Here is a 16,758-nt window from a genome sequence, read left to right on the forward strand (position 1 = left end):
AACCCATCAACGACTCAAATCCAAGAAAACCCAAACGACGGAAGCATGAGGTTCTCTAGCGGCATCGTCTTTTCCTTGCTCACGTCTGGCCTCGTAACTGCAATGCCGCTCGAGGCGAAACGCGCCAAGCATACATATGCAGTGGTCAATGTAGATGGCGCATCGGGCTCTCTATCATCACCACTAGACGCACGCGACAACCATGTCGATATCAAAGCCCGACAGCCCGCGAAGACGTATTCTGTAGTCAACGTCGATGGTGGCCCGACATCCTCGACCCCGCCCGTTACGGAGACCGTGACAGCTACCGCCACACCCGTAGTTGTCACAACTCAGACCGCTGCCGAAGAGCCGACCACGACCACCGAAACAATCTCCACGGATGAGACGATTGTCGTCACCAAGACCGAAGTTCAGCCCCAGGCTTCTGTCACCGAGACCCTGATTTACACCACGACACTGCGCGCGGACCCTAGCAGTCAGAGCACACAAACAACTAGTTCGGAGAGTTCTACTTCGTCGTCTTCGACATTGGTTAGTGTCGTTACCGTCACGGAATCACCGAGCACCACTGAGTACTACGACGACGGCCAATGGCACACATCCTACGCGATCAAGACTTTCCCGGCACTGGCTACCGGGGCGGCCACGGTCACGGTAACCGACTTCGGAACCTCGTCCGCAACTGCGACCTCCACTGCTTAAGCTATTCCCTCGAGTACTGCCTAACGAACGATGGATTAGAGGTCACGCTCTGTATCTGCTGTGACGTTTGGCACAGGTCCCGGGAGATGCAGCGGTGTCCGGATGCTTCGCTTCTTTGCACATGTTGATTTTTATTTTTTTATTTTTCTTTATCAAACATTGACGAGCCACGCCTGGACGAGCATGAATGATATACCACCTTGGCCATTGTTGTTTAGGCGTTTGTAATTTTTCTGGACGGAAGGGACGCAGTAGACTGTACTTACCAGCAGCAACGCATGGGGAAGGAGTTAGTATACAGAGGATTCATCCAGAAATTTTAGGCAACTGCAGGTACCTTGCAATAATACATTCCCATTATCGTTGCTATGTGGTCAGTTCGAGCGCACTTCCGCGGTGTTGGGTTTGTGCCCCCGAGTCCTCCAGCGATGATCAACCGTCCGTGCCACCACGCCTACGACGCTCGGCCGCTCCAGCCACAGCTCGTCGAGGGGACATCGCCCACGCGGCATCAGCGACATCACCGGCCATCTCCGCACCAACACCCACCCGTCACAAGACATCATTCAAGCCCATTAGCAGCAATGGCGTCGCCACCGCCCGTGGAAGATCAATCGCGCCTGCTGGAGGACGCCCTGGGTGTGGTGCGCCAGCAGACAATGCTCATGCGGCGGTGCCTGGAGACCCCGGGGAAGCTCATGGATGCGCTCAAATGCTGGTAAAACCGACTTTTTCCTATGCGTTCTCCCACGTGTCCCTTCAAACATGATGCTGACGATCCGGGCGCATAGTTCAACCCTAGTTTCGGAATTGCGAACGAGCAGCCTGGGTCCGAAGCAATACTACGAGCTCTACATGTCCGTCTTCGACGCGTTGCGGTACCTGTCTGTTTATCTCCGCGACAACCACCCAGTGAACCACCTAGCGGATCTATATGAGCTTGTGCAGTATGCAGGCAACATTATCCCCCGTCTGTACCTTATGATCACGGTCGGTACGGTGTACATGGCTATCGAGGACGCGCCCGTTAAGGAGATCATGAAAGATATGATGGAAATGAGTCGCGGTGTGCAGCACCCTATCCGTGGCCTGTTTCTACGGTATTATCTTTCTGGACAAGCCCGGGATTGCCTGCCGACTGGCGATGGTGAAGGACCAGAAGGCAACCTTCAGGACTCGATCAGCTTCATCCTGACCAACTTCGTGGAGATGAACAAACTCTGGGTGAGGCTACAACATCAAGGACACTCGCGCGAAAGGGAGCAGAGGACAAAGGAACGACAAGAATTGCAACTGCTCGTTGGCAGCAACCTTGTGCGACTGAGCCAGTTGGTCGACATGGAAAATTACAAGAAGATTTTGGGTCCACTCTTGGAACAAGTTGTGCAATGTCGCGATGTTCTAGCGCAGGAGTATCTTCTTGAAGGTAAGATGGTTACAATGCACGGCCGCTGGATTCTTTGCTGATGGAGGAACAGTCATAACCCAAGTGTTCCCGGACGAATTTCATCTCCATACCCTTGACCAATTCCTCTCTGCTACCTCCAGGCTGAACCCCCACGTCAATGTCAAGGGCATTGTCATTGGCATGATGGACAGGCTGTCCGCATATGCTGCCAGGGAATCCGAGGCCGAGTCGCCCGAAGATCGAAAGAAGAACGAGGAGGAAGCTGTCGCCAAACTTCTTGAGAGCTTACGGATAGTACAAGATGTTCCAGCAGAGGACGCGCCCAAAAAACCAAACGGAGAGACTGGAGTGAGTGGCGAGAGTGGTGAAGCTGGCGAAATTGGCGAAGTTGGTGAAGCTGGCGAAGCCGGCGAAACTGGCGGTGCTGGCGCAAACGGAGAGACCGCTGAAGCAGCGCCGGAGGGCGATACAGCTTCAGCCAATACGGAGGCCACTGCGGTTGCGCCCTCCGAAACGACAGAAACTACGGCTGTAGATACGGACGGCGAGAGCAAAAAGAAGCGTGGCATCCCTGAACATGTCAAGCTCTTCGAGATCTTCCACGAGCAGGTCGCAAGCCTGGTCAAGATGCAGCGTCTGCCTATTCAAGATACCATTGCCCTTCTTGTTTCCTTGACGAATCTTGCTTTGTGAGTACTCCAGCGTCGAGGATGGGTCCGCAAGCTGACTTGACCAGGAACATTTACCCCGAACGTCTTGATTACGTTGACCGTGTGCTGGCTTTCGCAAACGAAAAGGTTGCACAGTATGCCAACAGCGCCGACCTTCACTCACAAGCATCACAATCCAACATCCTTAGCCTCTTGCTTGCTCCCATCAAGGCTTACTTGTCTTTATTCACGGCACTTGCTCTTCCGAGCTTTGTGCCTCTTTTGCACTCGCAACCGTACCCTACCAGGCGGGCAGTAGCCGGTGAGGTTGCTCGGAGTCTTCTTAGGAACCAAACGAGGATCGCTTCGCAAGAGAACCTGGACAGTGTATTGGAGATTGTCAAGGTCATAATCAAGGAGGGCGCGCAACAGCCCACCGGATACCCTGGGGGTCCAATCCAAAGGAAGGGCATGGAGACAGAGGAGACCATTGAAGAGCAGGGTTGGCTGGCAAGGATAGTGCATCTCATCAACGGGCCGGACAATGACACTCAATTCAAGGTAAGTTTGCAATTACGGTTTATATATTCGCTGATTAACATCCTGCAAGCTCCTCCAAGCTGCCCGCAAAGCCTTCAGCGAAGGCAACGAGCGGGTCAAGTTCACTACCCCCGCCCTTATTACGGCCTCCCTCAAACTGGCGCGTAAGTTCAAGGCCCGTGAGCACTTTGACGACAACTGGTCCTCGCAATCATCGGCCCTCTACAAATTCGCCCACTCGCTGCTCAGCACCCTGTACGCGCGCGTCAACGGTGCCGCTGACATCAGCCTACGCCTGTTTGTCGCCTGTGGCCAGGTCGCGGACCAGACTGACCACGAAGAGATTGCCTACGAATATTTCGCGCAGGCCTTCACCATCTACGAGGAGGCGATCAGCGACAGCCGCGCGCAGTTCCAGGCGGTCTGCATCATTGCGGCGGGTTTGCACACGACGAGGAACTTCAGCAGAGACAACTACGATACCTTGATCACCAAGTGCGCGCTGCACGGAAGCAAGCTCCTCAAGAAGCCTGACCAGTGCCGCGCCGTCTACCTTGCGAGTCACCTGTGGTGGGCTACGGACATCCGGGCCAAGGGTGAGGAAGATGCTCAAGATGTAAGTATATCCGGTCTTTTAAGATGCGGCGGATCGTTGACAAAAACCAACAGCTCTACCGCGACGGCAAGCGCGTGCTCGAGTGTCTGCAGCGCGCGCTGAGAGTCGCCGACGCATGCATGGACACGGCGGTCAGCGTCGAGCTGTTTGTCGAGATCCTGAACAGATACGTCTACTACTTTGACCAGGAAAACGAGGCTGTAAGCTACCCCTTTTCTCTCCGCGAGCCCTCGTTGCCCTAAAATTCTAACGCGCAACAGGTGACGACCAAGTACTTGAATGGCCTGATTGAGCTTATCCACTCCAACCTCAACACCAACGAGGCAACGTCGAGCCTGGAGAACCCGCGCAAGCACTTCCAGCGCACGCTGGACTACATAGCGTCGAGGGATTACGAGGGCGTTGTCACGGCGCCGAAGTAGGCGGAGGCAGGACGGTGGTCCTCTTTCGGAGCGGAGCAGAGCGGAGCGGAGCGAGGGTGAAGGGACGAGCGGTGCAGCATACCACGGTGTAGGATGACGATGATGAAGGGATACAGTTTAATGTGCAAAGATTACCCCTCTGTTTCCCGCATGCTGTTGTTGAATTCTTTTTTCGTGACGAGTCGCGTCAACAAGTTTGTTTTTCTCTCGACAAAAACATCGCTTTGATGATATCTTTTTCTTCATCTTTGGTCGTCATCGTCGTACCTGTCGGACACGACTCATGGCGACGAGTAGACATCGACGTGCCCAATCAAAAAAAAGATCTTTCAACTGAAAACGCCGCTCTTCCGTGGCCCTCTTTTTTTGCGCCATCAAAACTTGCGCCATCACGCACGGTCTAGGTGATTGTGCTGTTCCACATCATCGACCAGACTATTACTATTAGAATCGCTGGAAAAAGCCTACCACACAAAAGCAGCAGCAGCAGCAGTAGTGGTAGTAGGAGCAAGCACGCGCAGGTCACAGCTTCAGCCACTCCTCAAAGTAGACGCAGTTGGTAGCGCTGACGGGGCCGCCCTCCTCGCAAAGATTGAAGACGGGGCAGCGGCCGCAGGGGGCCTGGGTGAGGCCGTTGCCGTAGCCCTCCTCGGTCTCGTTCATGACGCCGCGCACGGTGCGGTAGCCCATGGCGCCCATGCGCTCGAGGCGGCCGTCGAAGACTAGGTTGTCGAGCAGCGAGCGCAGGTCCGACTCGCGGATCACGACGCCCTCGATGACGCCCGACTTGACGATGAAGTCGAGAATGGAGGTCGCGGTGGGGTAGTTGCGGTAGCCCGGGGCGTGGGGCACGAGGAGGCGGCCGTTGCGGCCGAGGGGCGGCTCGAACTTGGGAGGGTCGGCCGGGAGGTTGGAGTTGTTGTTGTTGTTGTTGCGCTGCTGCTGGACGAGTTCTTTCTTGCGGCGGATGTCTGCTTTGGAGGGGCCGCGCTGCTCGGCCCAGCTCTCGCCCTCGACGTACTGCACGATGACGCCGGCAATGGTCTCGATCAGCTCGACGTCCAGCTCGCCGTCCTGGTGCCACGGACCGCCGCTGATCTCCTCGCTCGGCGTCAGGTGCGCCAGCATGTAGATCTTGCGGCCCGGGTGCTTGACGCTCGTGATCGACTTGACGAGGCGCTTGCCCTCGAGCGACTTGAGCGCCTTGTTGATGACCGTCTGGTGGAAGTTGGTCTTGGCTTTTATCGTGCGCGTCCACATGCCCTGGTCGCTCGTCGACGATATGTGCGAGTACACGACGCGCTCGTTCGGGTCCATCGACCGCAGCTTCGCCGCGTCTTCCCGCGTCCGTAGCCGCCAGCATAGCGCCCTGTCCCACGCGTTCTGCCCCGATTCTAACAGCTCGAAAAGGTGTGCGTCCACCAGCTCCTGGCAGAGCCGCACTAGCTCTTCCACATCTTTGGCGACGTTGAACAGGCTGAGGTCTTCCTGGTAGAATATAGTGCCTGGTTCACGCTCGGCGCATTTGTCGTACAGCTGGTCCTTCTTAGACGCGGTGGCGGGCGCCATGTTTTCTGATGCCGACAGCTACTGCCGCAGAAGTATCGAGGAGGAGAGTAGAGGAGAGGGCGAAGCGATAGCAAGGTTGCTCGAAGAGTCGGCGGGCGGCTGTCCGGGTGAATGACAGCAAGGGTTGCAGGCAGTCGAGGAACGATGTCAGGTGTCGCGGGCAGTCAAGCGGCAGTCGGGAATGCGACAGCAAGGCTGCAGAGGTGTTGGGAGGCGAGCAGATTTTGCAAGTGTTGCAGAGTGCAGGTGTGAATGAGTAACTATTTGATAGAGAGCGCCGTGAATTTCTAGGGCGGTCAGAAACCAATTGTGGCAGAATCGGCGACCGAAACTCAAAACTCCGATGACCACGTGACTTTATACTAAGTGACCGATGCATCCTGTCATTCAAAATATAAAAATGGGCAGAACATCCGCCCGAATTTGTCCGAACGAAGGAACCGCAGTGGAAATAGCCGGTAGAGCTCACGTACATACAATGATTTTAATCTCATATATATTTTTTTTTCGAATGCCAGTCATGCAGCCAAATGCGCGACCTCAGCGGCGCTCAAAAACATTAACAACAGAACCCGTCCCAACTCAAATGAAAAAGCCCGGTATTCGCAAAGCGCCGTATACGCCGCCATATCGGTTACAGTGGCAACGTTGTACCCGTCAGTCAAAGATCACTCCCTCCGTGTCATGCAGAAATATCGCCCTTTTTTTCCAGCCTCCCTCTCTGCCCTATTCCATAGATAAGGCTTACTCCGACTTTCTGCTCTTCTTCTTCTTCTTCTTCTCCTCGCCGTCGCCGACGACCTCGCTGTGCCTCCTCTTCTTCTTCTCCTCCTTGTCCTCGTCCTTGGACTTCTTCTCCTTCTTCTCCTTCTTGGGCGTCGCATCGGCCATCGCCACATCGCCCTCCTCATCCGTCTTGCTCTTCTTGTCCTTCTTCTTCTCCTTCTTGTCCTTCTTGGCGCGAAGCTTCTGCTCCGTGGCCTGCGACGTCACGCCATCGGCCTTCTCCTCGTCCTCGGCGCCGGCGGCCGTCGGGTCGTCAATGTTGATATCGGCAAGGACCTGGTCCATAGCATTCTTCTGTAATGATATTAGTATCTGTAAAAATGTATCAGGGATTAACTTCGGAATTACTGACCATGGCGACCTCGTTCTTCGTCGGCGCGGAACCAGTCTGGAAGAACTCGAGCCTCTCCTCAACCTGCCTCCTCAGAGCCTCACCAAACTTGGTGGTGGGAACCTCGGAGAAGTTGTCGATTCTCGAGGCGATCGTGCACTTGTTGGCCAAGAAGCGCGAAATGCGGCCCTTGTTCTTGGGGCCAGCCTTACCGATGAACGAAGAGTGATAGATCAGACCATACTTGGGGGTGTTGCCCTTGGTCTTGAGGGCGCGGAAAAGCGCCTTCTCGGCACCAAGAATCTGGACCGTGGAAGCGGCGTACTTGGACAGGTTGGTGAGCGAACCAGCCTTGGAGATCAGGCGGGCAGCGACAGTCTCGCCAATGAGAGCAGCAAGGTTAGGCGCAACAACGCCCATCTTGCTGATCAGGTAGTTATGAAGAGACTTGCGGTACTTCGACAGGCTGAGAGCGCGCTCGGCGAACATCATAACGTTCTCCATGTCGGTTTCCGAGATATCGCGACCCATGCTAACCCTCGCGGCATCAATGATTCCCTGCGCAGTGCCCTCATCGTCGTCCACGATCGCAGCCAGGTCGTGCAGCTTCTCGTCGCTCAGAGTGGTCTTGTCGCCAATAAAGATGGCCAGCTGGACGTACTTCTGGTTGTCCGAAACAATCTTGATGAGTTCAGGGAAGTGCCAGCTGTACCACTCACGAACGCGCATGCAGAAGGTGTTGACGGCCTTGTCGAGCTGGTCGAGGGTCGCAATGGCCTGGATAATGTGGTTGTCGTTCTTCTGGACGCTGAACTTGACCTTGGCGCGAGAGTAGGCGTGGCCAAGACCAAGCTGGGCACGGTCGACATCGCCTTCCTGGAGCTGCTTGAGGAGCTTGGGGGCATGGAGACGGAGACCACGGAGCAGATCAGCGACAACCTCGCTGACTTCGGCCGTGTCGCACTCGATGAAGGGGAAGTTGGCCTTGATGCTACCAGCCAGGTTCTTCTCTTGGACACCCAGAACGACCTTGTTCTTCTTGCCGGGGTTCGGGACGTAGAGCTCGATGACGGACTTGAGGTAGTTGGAGCAAATGCCCTCCGAGATGTCGTTCTGGTTCTCGAGCGCTTGCGCGGCACCTTGGAATGGCGAGAAGCCCTGGACCTCGACCATCTTGCCGAAAGTCTGAAGCTCCTGGGCCTTCTGCTGGACCTCCTTCAGGCGGTTGCCGACCGTGTCAGCCTGGAGCTTGACCTTGAAGACCTGCGCGCATTGTGAGTGGTGAAGCTTGACATGTCTGGACGCGAGGAAAACGCACGGCATAGCCGACCGGGGACTCGTGCAACAGATACTCGACGGACATGGTGAGAGTTGTTGCTTTTGAAAATTCTAAGTAGTGAGGACAACCCGCGCCGGGGGGGGAAAGGTATTCAATGGTCCTCGCAGCAAGTCGCGTCGCCGGCCGTGTTCTCGCTGTGCGGGAAGGTTTTCAGAAGAATTTCCAGACGCGCCGAGGTGTTTTTCCGGCGCCGATCGCGCCAAGCAAGCAAACGGGCGTTGATGTTGAAAACTTTTTCTAAAAAATGCAGCAACCCTTTTTATTTAATCGTGAAAAGGTGACTAGTTCTTTAGGACTATATTATATTTTTACTGAAAAAATAAATGTTAACATACTCGATGATCAGAGAATCGTGAGCATGTCTAGAGCTGTCGCTTCGTGTGAAGTTTCTTGACGTTGAGTCAAAAACGCTCCATCACCAAAGTCTGTCTGACTCGTCTGCTCTCAAACAAGAAAACACCGCCCACTCTGCACCCAACAAACGTAGTCCGATCCTCTTTAAGCGTTTATTTTCTTTTCATCGTTTACCTTCTTATAATTGTCGATTGGTTCCGCAAGACTTAGTGACAAACATCTTTTAACAGTCGGAAGTTGCTGACCAGTTCAATCGTTGTAAGCAGGCTGGACTGTATCTCGAACTTACACTTCGTCCAAAGCTAACGCCCGTCACTATGAAGCGAGATTAATAATCTTGCGAGATAGTGCTGCTTGTACAGAGTAGAAAAAGAATCTAGATAATAGTATGTGTATTCTCTAAAACCATTTCATTCATATCTAGTACTCAGGCTTGTAGCTAGACGGAGTATTCCGTAGGGACTGCTTGTATCGGTTACTATCTCGCTGAATGGTGAATCCCGCTTCATGGTAACGGACTTTGCTGAAGCGACCGGCAACATAATATTACATTTCACCAACGATTGAAGACGCGATGTTTTATTCCACTTTGTCGCCTACCTATCATATAGGGTTGTCCTACTCTACGAGTACCTAGGACCTGTCTTTTGGAATGCCGCCGACACAAGAACAACGTAAACGGGGGATGTGCTTACTGACTTCCATCCGTCAAGGCACCGTTAACGGTAACGGAGGAGAAGCAGTTAAACCCACCACGGTTCGCCCTGGCTTGCCTTACTGGGTAATCCGGGTGCTGCCCCCCTTACAGCGGCTGCGCGAGCAGAGGATTCCTTCACATGTATATCACTTCTCGTTGAAATTAGTCACATGATGGCAAGTAACGGCCGGAACAGGGAGCCAATACTCCTAAGCGCTTTCAATCCCCCATAAGCTTACTTATCAAGCTTGGCATGACCCGCATGAACTGGAGCCAACGCAGCCTTGTGCATTGTCGAGCCTGCCGATGTGCCGGGGCAGCTTTTAACAGGAGAACCGACGATCAAGCCTTTTAGAATCGTCAAGCTTCGAAACATGTTTGCAGCTGGTGACGCAGGGGTGACCGTAAGTCGGCACGTCGGGTATTATGTACCCAAATAGGGAAGTGGAGCGGGCGATCCTATCACTCTTCGCGCGCAAGGATGCGCCGCTTCTCAAGTTCGGCCTCGACCTCAGGGAGCGTCAAGGGGACCTTGCCAGCCCCCCACTTGGCCTTCTCCTCTCGCGCGAAATCAGGCAAGCTCATGAAGGCGACGACAAGGAATCCAAGCTCCTCGCGGTCCGTGTCGAAGACTTCCCACCACTCGTCAGCAGGCAGCTTTACGCCGACCTCCCTGGCGGCGAGGTAGATAGCAGCGGTAGCAAGGGCGGGTGGCTGGTGTGTAAGATACAACAGCTGGGGACTCAGTAAGGCGGCGTTGAGGTGGGCGAGGGCACGCGCGGCGAGGGCCTGCCCGGCCGTGCCGCCTGGCACCGCGCCCAGCGCTTGCAGATAGCTGACGCACAGGGCGTGCGGCAGCGCGACGTGCGTCTGGAAGCCGAGCGTGCGCAGCAGGCGTGCCTCGTTCCGCATTAGGAGGCTGCGTAGCGCATGGTAGTCGCCTTCGCTGAGGTAGTACGTCGTTGGATCGAGCTTGGTGCTGTACTGCGCCGCGTCGGCCAACGTGGCCGGGAAGGCGTCGAGGTAGGCGTAAACGTTGAGAACGCTACGCGGGGGGCGGGGGTAGGCTGACAGCTTGGCGGCGAGGTATAGCGCTGCAGCGGAGACATCCTGAAGGAGCAGTTAGATAGAAGGTCACGTGCAATATGATTGGGGACATGCTTTTGCCGCACAATCGGCGAGACTGCCGCCCTCGGCGCCGACCCAAAATCTGGTGAAGAGAACGATGGCCTGGGCGATGATGTCCTGCGGAAGGCGGAGCAGGACGCCGGCCAGTTGGGTCAGGCGGGCGGCGGCGAAGCGAATCGAGTCGTCGAGGTCGGACGGGATGCCGTCCAGGCGCGAGCCGGAGGAGGCGAGCTGCTCGGGGGTAGCAAGGGGGTTGGATAGGGCGGCCATTGATGCAGAGCGGGAATTGCGGCCGGACGGACAACACAGCACAGCACAGCACAGCGAGGCGGTCGGAGAATTATTGCTGGGCTGCTATGGCTATCGCTATGCCGGGCGCCTGGTGTTGGTTTGGAAAGGCGACGCTTGGCAGCAGGTGCGGCCGAAGCGGGCAACGATTTGCATGATCCCCGACAGCCCCCTCCTCATCTCTCCTGCATCTTCGAATCTGCAAGCGCCGCAATGACGCCCGCCCTTCAGCCGCATCGCGACATCTGCTCCACCATTAGTGCGCTAACCCCCCGGCCCGCATAGTCAACGTGAGACGTTAGCGATCCTCCTCGTGCCCCGGAGATGACCAGGGCGATAGCGTAGCTGTTTGAAAACACCAAGCGAGCTTCGGCGACGGTGCCACGCCCTGGCCATGGGCGGCTTTCTAGAGCGCTGCTGTGGGGATGGCCTCAACTGACAATTCGGCGCCGTTGCTATTTGCGGCCCCGAGCGAAACATCGCCCCTCTCGCCTCGTAGGTATATCTATCTCTTCTCGCCGTCCCTCTCAGCTTTCCTTCGACATCCTCACAAGGCTCGCCATCCTTTGCATTCGAATCGCTCTCTTTTCCGGTCTGTGACCACCACATTCATTCTACACTACACATTCCTTCTTCCGGTACAGGTACCAGGACACTCTTCCTCGCTCGCAGCATCAATCCTTCCAAATCAAACTCCATCAAAATGAAGTACTCCTATGCTATTGCCTCCCTCCCGGCCCTGGCCACCACCGTCCTCGGCCACGGTTTCGTCACCAAGCCCACCGCCCGTATGCCCGGTGATGCCATGGCTGCCGCTTGCGGTCAGCAGGTCTACAACAACCAGAAGTCCGACAACTACGGCAACATCCAGGGCGAGCTCCAGGTCGCCTCCTCCCAGAGCGACTACGATGCCGCCAAGTGCGACATCTGGCTCTGCAAGGGTTACAAGCTCGCCGACAACAAGGACAACGTCCAGAGCTACACTGCTGGCCAGAAGGTCACCTTCGAGGTCGATGTCCGCGCTCCCCACACCGGTGTCGCCAACGTCTCCGTCATCGACACCGCTTCCCACAGCCCTATCGGCGAGCCCCTGATCAGCTGGGACAAGTACGCCACCACTGAGTCTGGTGTCAAGAAGACCGACACCAACTTCGAGGTCACCATGCCCAGCGACCTCGGCTCCAAGTGCTCCACGGCCGGTGACTGCGTTCTCCAGTGGTACTGGTTCGCCGAGTCCATCGACCAGACCTACGAGTCTTGCGTCGACTTCACCATGTCTGGCTCCGGCTCCGGCTCCTCCTCCAGCTCCACCGGCACCAACGCCAAGGTCGCCGAGGCCGCTGTCAGCTCTGCTGCCTCCAGCACCCTGGCCACCGTCGCCACCCCCGCCACCGCCGCCACCACCGCCGCCTCCTCCACCGACGACCGCGTTGCTCAGCTCGAGTCGCTCGTCCCCTCCTCGGTCCTGACCTCGGTCCTGAGCAAGCCTACCGGCTCCGTCTCTGCTGAGGCCCCCTCCACTGACCTCCCCGAGGGCACCACCGTCCAGGACCTCATGGAGTGGGTTGCCTACTACCTCAACGGCATGTTCCAGGGAAACAACCTCCACGCCCGTGACGTCGCCCCCGAGCGCCGCTAAGCGCTTCATTGCGAACATGCTCGGCTTAGGACAGGTTTAATGGGTGGATTTCTTCTCCATCTTGGCTAGATTACGGGGTGTTTATTATTGATGAACCGGCTAGACTAGATGGGCTTCTTTTTGGTGCTTGGAAAGGATTGGTGTGAAACTTACAAATGAGGCAAAGGCTGTCGTGTCTTTCTATGTATTATTTAGTCGAATCAACTAAAGGATGCGATCTTGCTTGCGAAACATCGGTGCTGTGCCCCTTCTCCTCGCGTGACCGGTGACGATGAGCGTTTTGATAAGTGTTTCTCCGTGTCTTACTGGAGACAAGGGTTCCAAGACACATTCGGAACGCGGCATGTTTGAAGTGGCTGCTGAGTATTGGGGGCCGCATTGTGCTCACTTCTAAACGCCTGGATGATATGCGTGTTTTGCAACCGTAGCAGAGGAGCGTTTCATATGATGTGATTATCGGATCTGGAGGTATATCGAAACAGAGCTGAAGTACTCCTAGAAGCGGTAGAAGTAGCAAAAAAGTAGTAGTAGCAGTAGCAGCGCCAGGGCACGGCTCTTCCCGCTTTTAAACGCCAAATCCATGCAAGCAAGCCAAAAGACCATGCCGAAACACCAAACGCACTAAACGCCCTCCCGAGGGGCGAGCAGGCGGGCGGGACGGGACTATCCCTACCACTCGTCGTAGCCATCGCCGCCACCTCCGCCGCCCTCGTCGCCAAAGTCGTCGTCCTCGCCGTTGTCAAAGTAGTTTTCGGCATTGTAGTCGTCGAGGTCGCTCTCGTCCTCCTCGAAGTCGTCATCCTGCTCCTCCTGCTGGGCGTCGGGGTCGTCCTTGTCGAGGTCGCCGTCGTCGTCGTCGTCGTCGCGGTCCAGGTCGCCGTCTTCTTCCAGCTCTTCCAGCCGGCTGAGCCGGTTGCTCTTCGCGATTTGCAGCGTTTTGCGCTTGCGCTTCAGGGCGCCGCCGGCGTTGCCGCCGCCATCTTTGAGCGTGGGGTCGAGCGTGGTCCAGAGCTCGGCGGGGAAGAACTTGAGTACTGCGGGGGTGGGATGGTCAGCCTTCTGGTGACTCATTTGTCTTTTTCTGCTGCTGCTGCTACTCACTGTAGGGCCGGGTGTCGAGGCGCGGGATCTTGCGCCGTTGCTTCTTGTACTTTTGCGAATAGGTGGGCATGCCCTCGAAAGGATCCACGACTGCGGTGGCGCCAGGGCGCGACTTGGACACGCGCGCCGTGTCGCCCAGGACCGTGTAGAGCGGGCCCTCGTGGATGCGCTCACGCAGGGCGCGGTAGCGGGCGACGGCGGAGCGCTCGGGGCGGCGCGGCGGAGGCGCAATGGGTGGTGGTTTGGGCTGCAGAACGGTGAGCATGCTGGCGATTGGGGAGAAGAGACAGAGCATGCGCGCGACTCACTGGGAATAACTCCGAGGGCTTTGTCTCTATCTTCAAGTCCGGATCGTACTCCCATGGCACGTCTGCGCCGCCGATCTTGCCGACGCCGCCGCGGCCACCACCGCCTCCTCCTCCCCATCTGCTGCCCATGATTGTTGGGGATTATGTGGGCGACTGGGCGTGGATGTGCTACCGGAGCAAAGGGAATGCAGTGGGGTGCATGGTAGGGGTGGGTGTGGAGGAGGGGAGGGGAGCTTAGCCAAATGACTTTTTTGCGGAAATGGTGGGGTCCGCCCGAAGCTTAGCCAGGTACGTATGCCGGAAGCTATCGACTGCAGCCTACCCGGCACTACTCTTACAATCATAACAACAACAAAAAAACAACAAACTTGCTGAAAGAGCTGGGGCTGGTTCTGTTGGACAGTCGAATGTGCTTGATGGGCCGGCCTTCTTGACACTCTTACACACCCGGTCTCCCTCTCCAAAAATATACCCCGCCACCCCGCCGCCATGTCTACTAGCCGGGAACTCGTCACGGCCGCTGTCCAGCAACTGCCCATTCACTTTGCCGAAGTGGAGCAAGACCCCTCGACACCGCTCGATGTCGACCTCATCGATTTGGTGCAGCCGTTCGTCTCCGCTCCGGATGTCGTGGACGCCAGCACCTCGCAGGCGCTGACGGCGCAGCTGGCCCGTCTGCTCCCCACGCTCCAGCAGGACCCTACCCCGGCCATCCAGCTCTTGGTCAAGCTCATCGAGCCCTACGACTTCGACGCCATCCGATCCATCCAACCACCCGTCGACTTTGCCGCAGGGCTCGATCTGGCCGCCGTGCCGTATCATCCGCTGGCGCTGGCCCTGCTCGAGAAGGCTTCGCTCAACGGCCGCCATGCCGAGTTCATCGCTAGCAGCCCGAGCATCGTCTCGAACCTGGTTCAGCTGTGGCTGTCCACTGAGGACATTGGCATCGCTGATCGGGCCACCAACGTCCTCTACGACCTGCTCCACGTCGACCGGGACCCGGCGAATCCCACGGCCACCGAGGGCCCTGTCGGCTATGGTGTTGGCTTCATGTGGAAGCGTGTCTTTGGCGACCGCGACATCTACAGCCTCTTCTTCCGCCTCTGCGGCGGGGACGTCCTCAATCGGTCGCGCAAGACGGTTGCCCAGGCCCGGTTGATGGCTTGGTTGCCGCGGGTCGGCGAGCTGAGCTGGGAGGCCATCACGCTCTCGCAGCACGCAGAGGTGGAGCAGAGGTTTGGTCTGGCAACGCCCGGCCTGCTAAACTTCGCAGCCCTGCATGTCGTTGACTACAAGGACGACATCCTTATGCACATCAGCCTGATTGAGTTCTACTCGGCCCTGCTGAAGACGTGCAGCCGGCCGTCAAGGAGTACTGGACAGTCGAAGTCACTTGAGTACCTCAAGGCCACAAAGGTGCACGAACGCACACTGAGCTACTTCCTCAACCCTGCGGCACACGAGTCGTTTGAGACATCGTATCTCTACAGGCCTGCGGCGCATTACCTCGCCACGTACGCTAGCACCTATCCTGATGACTTTGAGGCCAGCGCCGAGATACGCGCCGCCACGCTGCGCCGGCTCGTCAACGTCTTCAGTGACACCAAGCTCGCGCACTGGGTCCACGGCCACGCGCCCCAGCACGACCTGCACGTCCTAGCCTCGCTGCCACGCACCTCACTCCTGCCCAGCCCCACGTGGGACGCCAGCCCCCTCGCGCTGCTGCCCGCCGGCCGGAGCACCAACCCGGACGTGTTGCGCACGCTCGCCACCATCTTCCACGGCCCTTCGGACGGCGCAGACTACGCCGAGTCCTTGACGTTCCCCCCTCCACCGCAGCAGCCGCCACAGGCCGACGACGAAGCATCAGCGCATACCAGCGAGGCAGAGGCGCCTGCCCGCCTCGCAGCCGAGCGCGCCGCCGCCCGCTCCCTGGCGGCCAGCTTTCTCGAGCACAACTCCGCCTTCTTCGCCGACCTCGTCACCGTCGCCGAGACGCTCGCGCTCAAGGATAACGCGCTCGCGGCGCTGGACCTCGTCGCTGCGTTAGTAATGGCGCATTGGCCCTCTACCTCGGCGTCCGCCTCGCCCTCACCCACTCCTTCAACCAACACGCCAGCCCCGGACTCTGCATCCGACGACGCGGCCTTCCCGCCCTCGGGTCCCTGCCTGCTGACCCGTCCCGGGAACCCGCTCCTCCCGTACTTGCTGCGTCCGGCGCCGACGGCGGCGCATCTGGCCGGTCGCGACAGCGAGGCGGCGCACGCGCGCATTGCGGCCCGCAAGTTCGAGGTGCTGCGCTTGCTGAAGCGGGAGCTGGAGCGGGAGATTAGCGGCGGGAGCGCGGCGCCGGGCGCAAGGGGCGTGGTGGAGCTGCTGAGGGGACGAGAGGCCGAGGGCGCGTGGGGGAGGGGTGGGGATGTGGGCGGGCATATTGCGGCGATGGAGTTGTAGGAGGACTTGGGGTTTTGGGGAGAGGGGGTGTTGGCGCGGCGTTTTTGGGTTTGGTTAGGGCGATGGTTGATGGGAGTAGCGGTGTTGCTGGATGGATGGACGATTGGTCTTTCTTGGTGCCGTGGGATACTCCGTAAAGTAGGAGTAAGTAGTTATCCATGCGCGCGAGCTTTGCTCGGCGACTTCACGATTCTTACATACCTACCTATCCATGCAGTGGGCACCTCTCCATCGGTCCTGCCCATGTGCTACGACACCGAGTATTTAAGCCATCCGTCGTCGCAGGCCCTCCGTCTTTCCTGCATCCACAGACAATCCTCACTGACGCTAGTAGGATGAATCCTCAACCGAACACAAAGAACCGAATGGGGTTCATTTCCGTGCTTACTCCGAATAACGTTCTCCGACAATCTTACAAACTTA

At 57.4% G+C, this 16,758-nt stretch overlaps 8 protein-coding genes across 8 annotated transcripts; 4 read left to right on the forward strand and 4 right to left on the reverse strand.

Annotated features, from left to right (window-relative positions):
• Positions 1 to 45: 45 nt before the first annotated feature.
• On the forward strand, positions 46 to 705 carry K452DRAFT_305971 (uncharacterized protein; the record flags this gene model as incomplete). The annotated part of the gene is made up of 1 exon (XM_033542944.1): positions 46 to 705. The coding sequence occupies one exon, from the start codon at positions 46 to 48 to the stop codon at positions 703 to 705; it is 660 nt and encodes a 219-aa protein (XP_033400741.1).
• A 584-nt stretch (positions 706 to 1,289) lies between these two features.
• On the forward strand, positions 1,290 to 4,341 carry K452DRAFT_295587 (uncharacterized protein; the record flags this gene model as incomplete). The annotated part of the gene is made up of 7 exons (XM_033541829.1): positions 1,290 to 1,423; positions 1,497 to 2,131; positions 2,184 to 2,802; positions 2,850 to 3,324; positions 3,374 to 3,919; positions 3,973 to 4,119; positions 4,180 to 4,341. 7 exons carry the CDS (start codon positions 1,290 to 1,292, stop codon positions 4,339 to 4,341), a joined length of 2,718 nt encoding a protein of 905 aa, XP_033400742.1.
• A 144-nt stretch (positions 4,342 to 4,485) lies between these two features.
• Positions 4,486 to 6,138, reverse strand: K452DRAFT_284422 (uncharacterized protein). Its single transcript, XM_033539938.1, has one exon. The coding sequence runs from the start codon at positions 5,908 to 5,910 to the stop codon at positions 4,864 to 4,866; it is 1,047 nt and encodes a 348-aa protein (XP_033400743.1). The 5' UTR covers positions 5,911 to 6,138; the 3' UTR covers positions 4,486 to 4,863.
• A 217-nt stretch (positions 6,139 to 6,355) lies between these two features.
• Positions 6,356 to 8,491, reverse strand: K452DRAFT_244621 (uncharacterized protein). Its single transcript, XM_033537954.1, has 3 exons — positions 8,346 to 8,491; positions 7,049 to 8,290; positions 6,356 to 6,990 (listed from the first exon to the last, which is right to left on the reverse strand). The coding sequence occupies exons 1-3, from the start codon at positions 8,388 to 8,390 to the stop codon at positions 6,655 to 6,657; spliced, it is 1,623 nt and encodes a 540-aa protein (XP_033400744.1). The 5' UTR covers positions 8,391 to 8,491; the 3' UTR covers positions 6,356 to 6,654.
• Positions 8,492 to 9,698: 1,207 nt separating this feature from the next.
• K452DRAFT_349367 (uncharacterized protein) lies at positions 9,699 to 10,815 on the reverse strand (the record flags this gene model as incomplete). The annotated part of the gene is made up of 2 exons (XM_033545592.1): positions 9,699 to 10,527; positions 10,579 to 10,815. 2 exons carry the CDS (start codon positions 10,813 to 10,815, stop codon positions 9,880 to 9,882), a joined length of 885 nt encoding a protein of 294 aa, XP_033400745.1. The 3' UTR covers positions 9,699 to 9,879.
• Positions 10,816 to 11,036: 221 nt separating this feature from the next.
• K452DRAFT_284424 (uncharacterized protein) lies at positions 11,037 to 12,688 on the forward strand. Its single transcript, XM_033539939.1, has one exon. The coding sequence runs from the start codon at positions 11,537 to 11,539 to the stop codon at positions 12,470 to 12,472; it is 936 nt and encodes a 311-aa protein (XP_033400746.1). The 5' UTR covers positions 11,037 to 11,536; the 3' UTR covers positions 12,473 to 12,688.
• Positions 12,689 to 12,903: 215 nt separating this feature from the next.
• On the reverse strand, positions 12,904 to 14,087 carry K452DRAFT_356370 (uncharacterized protein). The gene is made up of 3 exons (XM_033546041.1): positions 13,882 to 14,087; positions 13,574 to 13,820; positions 12,904 to 13,506 (listed from the first exon to the last, which is right to left on the reverse strand). Exons 1-3 carry the CDS (start codon positions 14,008 to 14,010, stop codon positions 13,142 to 13,144), a joined length of 741 nt encoding a protein of 246 aa, XP_033400747.1. The 5' UTR covers positions 14,011 to 14,087; the 3' UTR covers positions 12,904 to 13,141.
• Positions 14,088 to 14,217: 130 nt separating this feature from the next.
• K452DRAFT_284426 (uncharacterized protein) lies at positions 14,218 to 16,557 on the forward strand. The gene has a single exon (XM_033539940.1). The coding sequence runs from the start codon at positions 14,371 to 14,373 to the stop codon at positions 16,333 to 16,335; it is 1,965 nt and encodes a 654-aa protein (XP_033400748.1). The 5' UTR covers positions 14,218 to 14,370; the 3' UTR covers positions 16,336 to 16,557.
• The last annotated feature ends 201 nt before the right edge of the window (positions 16,558 to 16,758 follow it).

The sequence above is a fragment of the Aplosporella prunicola genome, assembly GCF_010093885.1.
Source record: "Aplosporella prunicola CBS 121167 unplaced genomic scaffold K452scaffold_5, whole genome shotgun sequence".
In the NCBI taxonomy this organism is placed as follows: Eukaryota; Fungi; Ascomycota; class Dothideomycetes; order Botryosphaeriales; family Aplosporellaceae; genus Aplosporella; species Aplosporella prunicola.